The sequence below is a fragment of the Aureobasidium melanogenum genome, assembly GCF_000721775.1.
Source record: "Aureobasidium melanogenum CBS 110374 unplaced genomic scaffold scaffold_77, whole genome shotgun sequence".
Classification (NCBI taxonomy): Eukaryota; Fungi; Ascomycota; class Dothideomycetes; order Dothideales; family Saccotheciaceae; genus Aureobasidium; species Aureobasidium melanogenum.
The window spans coordinates 1-9200 of NW_024470129.1; the positions used below are offsets into that span (position 1 = coordinate 1).

General features: G+C 50.4%; 3 protein-coding genes across 3 annotated transcripts; all 3 read right to left on the reverse strand.

Moving 5' to 3' along the window:
* Nucleotides 1-3052: 3052 nt before the first annotated feature.
* On the reverse strand, nucleotides 3053-4549 carry M437DRAFT_35555 (uncharacterized protein; the record flags this gene model as incomplete). The annotated part of the gene is made up of 1 exon (XM_041019312.1): nucleotides 3053-4549. A coding segment is annotated over one exon (1497 nt), but the record flags the coding sequence as incomplete, so codon positions are not given.
* A 451-nt stretch (nucleotides 4550-5000) lies between these two features.
* Nucleotides 5001-5584, reverse strand: M437DRAFT_70731 (uncharacterized protein; the record flags this gene model as incomplete). The annotated part of the gene is made up of 2 exons (XM_041025554.1): nucleotides 5001-5191; nucleotides 5419-5584. 2 exons carry the CDS (start codon nucleotides 5582-5584, stop codon nucleotides 5001-5003), a joined length of 357 nt encoding a protein of 118 aa, XP_040874549.1.
* A 2509-nt stretch (nucleotides 5585-8093) lies between these two features.
* M437DRAFT_89352 (uncharacterized protein) lies at nucleotides 8094-8999 on the reverse strand (the record flags this gene model as incomplete). Its single annotated transcript, XM_041029036.1, has 1 exon — nucleotides 8094-8999. One exon carries the CDS (start codon nucleotides 8997-8999, stop codon nucleotides 8094-8096), a length of 906 nt encoding a protein of 301 aa, XP_040874550.1.
* Between the last annotated feature and the right edge of the window lie 201 nt (nucleotides 9000-9200).

Genomic DNA, 9200 nt, shown 5'->3' on the forward strand with positions numbered 1-9200 from the left:
AAGTTCGCTTGGTCCACATCGACCCACCAACCAAAGACGAGCTCGCGCCCTGACACGAATGGTCCTTGGACCCTCACTACTCTCTCACAGCATGCGCCTTTCTTGTCGTGATGCCGTTCCATCGTCCGCGTTCTCATCACTGGGCTTTGCTGTGCTTCGATCTTTTGACTCGCTCGTCTTTCTCGGCGAAATACTGGCCTTCCCCGTCGCAAAGGCACTCGCGCGCTCTTTTGGTATTTCACTTTCGCAGAGACTCCTCAACAATCAAACGATCAAGGTTGCGGCGTCTACGTCGTCTACGTCGTCGTCCTCGCCATCTTCTTTAAGGAACGCTTTCTGATATCTCAGGCTCGATGCTTCTTTCTGCGCATCATATGGGCTTGCGTTTTCCAGACCCCGCTGCTCCCACTCCCAGACTTCCTGCCCGCTCCTCCTGTAAGACAAGTCATGTCCCGAAAGAGCCTCATCCGCCATACGAACCGTCTTCAAGAAATGTTGCAACAATGTCAAGAGAGCACAGACGATTTCAGGTCCTATATGATAACTGAGGGGGAGAAGAGGAAATTTGTGGGTACATTAGTAAGGATGGTCGTGTCGAAAAGAAGCATGTCCAGGCGAAGACACCCGCTGTAACTATCCGTTCGTCATGTAGAGAACAAGTTCGAAGGAAACAAGATATGTATAGTGCGTTGAAGAGGCGTCGATCACTTCGGAGGTATTTCGCTGGACCGAGTTGGACCGAACGACTGTACATCGTACCCATTCCAATACAATCACATATAATGCGATGGGAAGAAACCCACAAGGCGTACAGAGGGCTTCTCATCACGTAGGACTATTTCAGACTGTCTTGAGCAGCTCAAACTTGTTGTCACACAGCGTCCAGCCGATCTCTATACATCGTACAGAGCTTACAGGCCGCTGTGACACACCCATACACCAGAATCCTATAGTGCTTGCAAATATATGTCGTAACCCGAATGTAGCATCGAAGAGAGGAGTGAAAGTGGACAGTAAGCAGGAGAGTGCACAACTTGGCGCAGCTTGAGACATTCTGTCTTCTGGAGACAGATTCACGCTTTGAGATTCTGGTGGATGCACACACTCGATATCATTGTGACTGGCTTTCCAGGTCCGCAGTAGCGTGGTTGTCGCTTTGTTACAATTGTTCACCCATTGCACACTTTGTGGAGTTCACCAGTCGCCTGGCACACGGCGCAGTCCCCCTGATCTTGCACGTGGTGGTTTTCCATCCACTTCGCGAAAGCTGACTCAGTCCGCCATGGCTGTCTCCTAAACCTTCTGCCGCCCATCCCACGATTGGATGCATCACACATCGTCACACCATATCTTCGTATCACTGCCCGCTAAGGAATTGCTAGTCGCGACCAGTAAAAGCCGGGCGAATCCTGTCGATAGAATTGAACCTTCAGCAATACACCATTCGAGAAACCTTGCGAGATGTCACAATCTCGGGGTTTCCAAGACTTGCCTGACGACATCATCTACATGATTTGCGACATCCTACAAGACCGTGTTGAGGATCTGCGCTCCCTCTGGCAGCTCGACCGAAGATGCTACCTGATCACATTGCCGCAGATACGTGAGAGAATATCGACCGAGGATCTATCGAAACTTACGAGACTCTTGCCATCCCAGAATCACCAGATGCATGCCAACCTTGTCCGCATACTGGAGGTCAAAAGAGGATCGGAGCAAACGTGCAGTCAATGGACACTGCCTGCTCTACAATATCTGCACATCAGGTCGGAAGCACAGCTTTGTATGGAGTCGTTCTTCCCACTTCTTTCCAGAAGTCTGCAGAAATTTCGATGCGACCGTGGCACATTTCCTATCCAGCTTCTCGAAAGTCTGTGCAGGCAGTGTCTGGACTTACAATCTTGCCATCTATGTGGTCGCATGACAAACTTGGCCTACGGTATCTCGCTAGGCAAAGTTTTGGAATGCCTTACGAATCTGCGCTTTATCGATCTGACGGGAACACGTGAAGCTCCAAACTGTACATTCTTTTGAGATATTCCAGACCATGTCTCGCACAATCTGAGAGAACTCTTTCTTCGTGATCGTCTGGAAGGAGATAGCGCAAAGTATTTCTCACACTTTCTGAATGAGGCATGTATGCTACATGCCCTCGACTTCAACAACTGCCTTAGCTTCTCGACGGACCATTTTATCGCGGAGTTTCTTCAGCTGTCTGCTCAACATGACCACACTAAGGAAGCTGGTTCTTGCAAACAAGTTAGAAGATAAGTTGGTACGCCGGTGACCCTGTTGCATGCTCTGTAGCAGTGGCTTGTTGAAAAGATATGATCTTACAAGAACGGAAGTGTTACGATCCTGCTGATGACAAGGTCATGCAGCCTGCTTCACTATTCGCCGCGCCTTGGCGGAACAGGGCACTCAGAGCATCATGTATACACTCATTATCTAACAAGTATATAGGTAGGGAGAAAACCACTGGGACGTCCTGCGTTCAACTCAGTTAGCTATTCCAACATTGTCTTCGGTCTACACTACTACTTACACCTGCTTCACTACGCTTGACACTCCTCTTCATGAGTCCAACCCCGAGTTTAATTATCCTCCCCAGAATAGTTGGCCATAACAAGAAGCTAGTAGGAAACCATGGTTGAAACATAAATAGAAACATCTAAAGCAAAACTCCTTCTGCCTAGATTACGTCACAGTAGAACTTCTCAGTTGTACAAACGAGCTCACGCTTGAACAGCGACTTGCCCTTAACGGCCTCCGCCCCGACAGCCTTTCTAGCCTCAGCGCCACGTCTAAAGAGCATCTTTGCCGAGCTGGAGTTGACGCAGTCCTGGAATGTCTGGCAGGTCTGGCCAGCGCAAGAGGTGAAGCAGATCTTTCCGGTGGCGCAGTCGGTGTCGGTGTTGCAGGACGGACCAGCGCTCTCACCAGGATCGATGCAGGCTGCGCTGCTGCCGCCCAAGCGCTGCAGACACTCGCAATTCGAGGAAGAGCTTGCGGCGCAGGCAACGTAGGGTGCGCAGGCAGTGCTAGGACCTGCGCACGTGGGAATGACGAGAGTGGATGACACCACCGTGGTGCTGGTGGTGGCGGGTGCAGAGAACGTAGTAGTGGAGACCACGACGGAAGTTGTCGTGGGCGAGGTGGCAATCAGGCTGCAGGCAGAAGAGACGACGGAGGCTGGGTACTTTGTGAGGATTGAAGGTGTGATGCTACTTGCCGCAGCGTCACGCTTGGTGATCACGTCGGTCACAGTAGTGTACGAGGTTGGTGTGACTGTTGCAGTAGTAGTGGTGGTGGTGAGAGCTGCCGAGTAGCCCAGCACCGAGGAACAGAAGGGCTGGAACGTCGAGGTCAAATGGGAGGGGTAGTACTCCATGTCGTAGGCTGCTTGGTAGATCGCGCCCTGCTTGTCGCCAGGCTTGTTGGCTAAGCCATGGCTTCCGGTGAGCGGATAGGCGTAAGAGTACTCGACCAGGTACTGATCAGAACCACGCATCTGACCAGTGTTGGTGGCGTAGCTCGAGTCCCAGACCTCGGTGTAGAGTGTGCAGTATTGGCCCTGAGGAATCTTGGTGTTGCCAGATTTCAGGTACAAGACAAAGGTGTTGAAGAAGTGGCAGACTTTTGGTGGGGTGCCGTCTGCTGCACGATTGGCCGCGTTGTACTCTGTCTGGGCGTTGCAGTAGTCAGCACAGAGGCTGGCGTTAAAGGTACCCTGGGTGAAGATAGTGGAACCTGCGAGGGTGTTATAGCCCTGGCCATCGTAAGGAGCATTGATGGCAGCATTGCCCAAGAAAGTGGGGGTGTCGAAGCCAGGAGGGGCCACGACAGTGTTGTTCGTGTATCCATTCGATCCTGCAATCAGGACCTGAAACGAGCTTCTAAACTGTCCGGTATTGACTGCATTTCCCTGATTGACGGGACCGCCCCAGAACACACATTTAACCATAGTCACTGGAGCAGGGTTGGTACATCCGGTGCCTGGGTCCAAACTGGGATCTCTCTCGAAGTACAGATTGAAAGACATGCAGCCGTCGATGGCGTCGCACTTCTTCGAGCAAGTCATCACGTCGTAGGACTGGAGAGTCGCGAATCCAAGGTAGCCATAGGCATTGTTTGAAGCAGCCAAATTGGTGAACTCTTTGGTATAGCCCGAGGGGGTAGGAGCAACCGAGGCAGCAGAGGCGAAGACAGAGTATGATGCCCAAGCTGAAGGATCGGTAGGGGCAGAGGTATAACTGCTAGCGCCAGTGGGTTGAGTTGCGCAAGCGGTCCTCTTAGCAATGTCTCTCTTTGCAACAGCAGTGCCGGACAGCACATCGCTAACCTGCACAGAGACCGAGGACACAGCCGAGGTGACCTGAGCTACTATGGAAGTAGGATTGTAGGAGACAGATTGGGCGGTTACGCCAACAGCTTCAGTATAAGTTGGGTCAGGTGCAGCGATGACCATGTCAAGATTGAGGTCCTGAGGAAATGCCACGGCAACAGCAATGTTGACCGCAACGGCTTGCAAAGCGATGCAGAAACGCATTTTGGTCCGTAGAAGAGTGTCGTTGAGCTTGATCCTGTCACGTCGGGATGCTATCTAAAAGCCTTTATACCTTGTCACTCTCTCTCAGCTCGACAGTATAATCGACTGCGTCGCAACACTCTCTCGGCGTGTCCGAAGAGTAATGCATGTTCCATGAACTTTCATAGCGCCACAAGCTGCCATTTTCCAGATCTCGTTCGTACTAAGATCCTTCAGCTGGTCTCGAAGATCCTAGATGGGCATGAGACCCTTCAGCTGACCATCGCAGGTGTGAGTCTGGCCTAGGTTATGCAAGCAGGGCTGCTCGGACAAGCATCTCGTTCTCTGCGACAGCGAGCTGAAGTACGGCATGCAGGCGGGACGCGTGCGCGCGGCATGTCCACCTTAATAGTCTGCTTGGACAACCACGCGCTAGAAGAATCCGGGCTGAGTGCTAGATTGAGCTCTTGACTCATCCATTCTTTTCATAGTCCCTCAACAATTTATCTGAAGACTTGAGGGTGATCGGTTCAGTGGTTGTTGATCGGGTAGGGGGTGAGGGTAGGACTCTGGATTTTGGTGCGGACGGCTTCGGAGGTGGCTTCGGACGCTTGGGTGCTTGTTTCTCAACCACCTCTGTATTATGTGAACCTCTCGTTTTTCCTAACGTGTTCGCAGCATTGAAAAGTGGTTTCCTAGAAGCAGATGCCGTCTTTGAAGGTGGTTGTGGTCGTGAGTGGTTGGTTTCCGTTTTGTCGTTGCCCGCACCAGAGTCAAAGATTCGGCTGCTGGTTGATCTCCAAGGCGTTTTGGAGCCACGCCACGCGTGGTTCGACGTGGTATCCGAGGAGAGGGTTCTTTGGCATGCTCTTTCCAGTGTACGCGCTTACTACTGCGCGTAGACCTTGGTGTGGTATGCGCAGAGGGGGGGACTAATGAGAGCTCGGATTCGGCGTTGGGTGCTGAGGAAGTTTGGGCAGCTGTATTGGCCGCCACAGAGGTGTCTGATTGGTCTAGTACGTTCAGAAGGGTATGTGCAGCAGCTGAAGTAGCCATATTGATGATTACAATAAGGTAATTACATGTGGTTGTGGTGTAGTAGTGGATAATAGCTAAGTAAACACCCCTCAAAGCGCTATGGCGCGTACCACTCCGCACTGACCGATCAACGAAATACGCAACCGAGAATAGCCCAACGCAGGCAGGCACAATTGCGGCCCCGCAACAAGCTGCACCAGATCCGACTCGCGCAACACCTGCGATTGATGGCTGAACGGAGAAGTGGATTGCCCAAGGCGGATAACGTTTGTCATTTGCAGCTTGATACTCGCGTGCCGTTCTTGTTCAATTTTGTATCTCACCTCGATAGACGCCCACTCAAATGATGCAAAGTGTAATATTCCAGGCACAAGTTGGAATAAACTTGGTTACAAGCGCCCGCACTCCTTTGATGAGAATCGTTTGTGCCTGTACACCAAAAAAACACCGGGTCGGAAGAAAAGCTTTAGCATTCTCGCGTCATCTTCGTCCTCGACACTATTTGGCTTGGCCGATCCTCGCATGGTGCAAAGATGTCACCCTTCGGGAGCCGTCGTCTTTCTCTCCGTCTCGTCTAGTTCAGTTACCTCTCCGTCAAATGTTAGCCTTAGCCAGCCACCAAGCACAGTTGACTGTCTCCTTCTGAGTTTCCATTATTGCAGGATCGTAGTATGCCGCACAGAAGCAGGCTCGACAACAGACTTTGCAACTGTTCCACCATCCAAGAGTAACACACAAACCTTTTTCACTGGGTATAACTCCTATCAGGATTGCGAGACTACCTCAGGTGGCAGGCAGCACCTTTGACCTACTAACGGACAGTCGAGAGGAGTCTATACACATCGCGAAGTGAAGACGAGAACGTGTCGGATTAGAACAAAAGAGTTAGCAATGCGCTCAATAGCTTGCGGACACCAATCATCCCTGCTGCGATATTTGACGTGTCGAAACAAAGCCACACTCTGCATACGTCCCCGACTATTCAAGTTCGACCTTCTTTCCTACTTGCCAACCACGGACTTTAGTCATCTCTGTCAGTGTTTTTGGTGGACCCACTGAACTTCACCTTGGGTTTATATTGGGATAAGAATCACGTGCAGTGATATAGCAACAGTTGGAGACACGTGTCATGCAACACTTTGCATAGTTGCGCCCACTGGTGTTTTCTTCCATGAAACAGACTGTCTTCCAATACTAGAACGACCCAGGGACCTAAGAGGTTCCAGTCTCAAATCAGCTTCTAAGTAATCTCGCGGCTATGCTCGTAGATAGCAGAATCTTTTGGTCACAAGCTCCCTTGCGCAAAGTCCTCTCGAAACGGATGGAACTGACAGAGAGTCTGGAGCAGGTTCACGTTTGTTCGACATACTTTGTGTGCTCATAAGGAGTGGTTGTTCGAAGAAAGTAGCACCTCTTATCATCAGCTGAGCCCGGCCGTTTCTCTAGAAAGTGGCGTTGACGTCCCATATCACTCAATGCTATGCTTGTTGCTTGGCTACACGACAGTCAATGATTGTGCGCAGACGCACAAGCTGCTCAGTGCCCTGAACGATCTTTGGCGGCAGGCTTAGTTGTGTTCTCCACGACAAGGTCAGGTCGAGCTACGCGCTTGTCGGAATCCATCTTAATGGGAAGAATTTTCCACGCACGCTTCACAAAAGATCTTCGAGTAAGATCCGAGGAGTACAGCTCTGAAAGAGCATTTGATCCGTTGACTGATGTTAAGACCTCCACTGATTTCGGTCAGGATCAATGGGGGACAGCGATTGCTGGAGATATACTCACCGGTCCGGGTCATTGGAGTTTGGCTGTTGGATAGTGGAAGAATAGACGCATGAGTAAGAGCTTCCACCGCGCCCTCTTCAACTTGAGCTTCTGCAGAACTGCAGTTGCTTATCGCGAAGAAGACCGCAGCAATTTGGAAAAAGAGTCGCATCTCCGAGATAGTATGGTCTGACGGGGATGATGAGCCTCTGGTCAAAGCGATGTGATATAGCTGATCGAAGACTCCCCTCCAGATGCCAGTGCGATTTCGCAATGTCTTCCTTCGGGTACACGAGAAGTTTTATAGAGCGTGTGGATCTGGAATTCAGCCTGATGCACGATGAGTCGTAATATTCGCTTGGCTGGCTCGGGGAGTTGTAATATATCTGTAATAAAATCACTCACTAGGTAGGTCGTCGAAAGCCTGGAACACGGAGTAAGAATTTCTTTGCAACGGAAAATATGCTTGCAAACAGGTATGCATTTCCCAGAAATGATGTTCGTGCTTCCAAAATCAAGACAATTCGTGATAAATTTCGCAGATGGTTATCAAAGGACTGCCGGTACAACCGACACCAATACGATTTGCTGTGTTCAAAATTGAACAGACTCGAATACAGCATACGCATCTTGAACTGTGGGAATGTGCCGTGGACAAAGGGCGCATTCATCAGAACAACGTTCGAATACCTCTCCAACTTTCTAAGTAGACTCGCTCCTCCAACCATACATATCAACAGCCTTCTGTTTTCCATCGCAGGCTCTAGGAGACGTCCATACGCGGGAGCTTAGAAGCCAAATCGAATATACTTTCCACAGTCCTGAAACTATCGTCGCAACCCGGCGAGACATGTTTATGAACAAACAGACGCTGCTTGTATTTGAGTCTAGCAATGTTCAATCTCGACTGGGCCATGTTCAGTTGGTAGGACATTAATTTCGTCTCCGAATTGAAGCCTAGTGACTGAAGTCCGACGACTCTGGTTTCAAACTCCTTATTCATCAGTAGATGTTCTTCTTCACGAATCGACCTGTTGATCTGTTCATATTCGGTTGCTGATTCTTCATCGATCTTGGACATTGCGTTTGAAATGTAATGCCCGACTATCGAAAGATCATCGAACTTTGAGACGAAGAATCCATCGAGAGGCAAATGAGGACGCTGCAGGTTATGCAGGCTAAAATTCAGCATCTGGTGGGGTGGATAGTTGGAGACAACGACGAGATCGCGGTAGGCTTTCAAAGCGCGCTTTCTGGCGTCCTCAGCAGCCTCAAATAGCACGAGGAGTTGCTTGGCTGGCGACTTCTCGTCAGGCATCTCTGGTCTGAAGCGGGCGAAGTTGTTGGGGGAACGTCTATGAAGTGGATCGCAAAGGGCTCTCAGCGTGTTGTGATTCGTACCTGCGCGGGCTCCTAATTGAATGAGGTCTTCTTGATGTTTCCGAGTCCATCTCAGGAAGAGATCTTTCGCGATGCCATGAGCTGGAAGAGCCTCATAGTCGAAGAACTTATCTTGAATGTAGCCAATGGTAGCACCGATGATACCGAGATTCTCTGCCAGTACATGAGTCGAATCCTGGTGGGCTGTCTCACTAGAGGTTCCATCGTCGGTATCTGAACCATAGTCAGATGCGCAACTTGAAGTTGGTTCTTCCTCGATACGCATCATGGTGTTGAATATCTGAGAGTGATGTTCGACACCCAGCTTCAGTGCTCGCAAGGCTAGATATTTGTGGCTTCAGAAAAGACTAGAATTACTTGTAAGTCTCGTGATCATTATGTGAGTATGCAAGCTGGTGTGCCGTGATGGGTGGACGTGGTATGACAAACACAGCAGCTCGATGATGGTGCGGCTATCAGCCGCACAGTA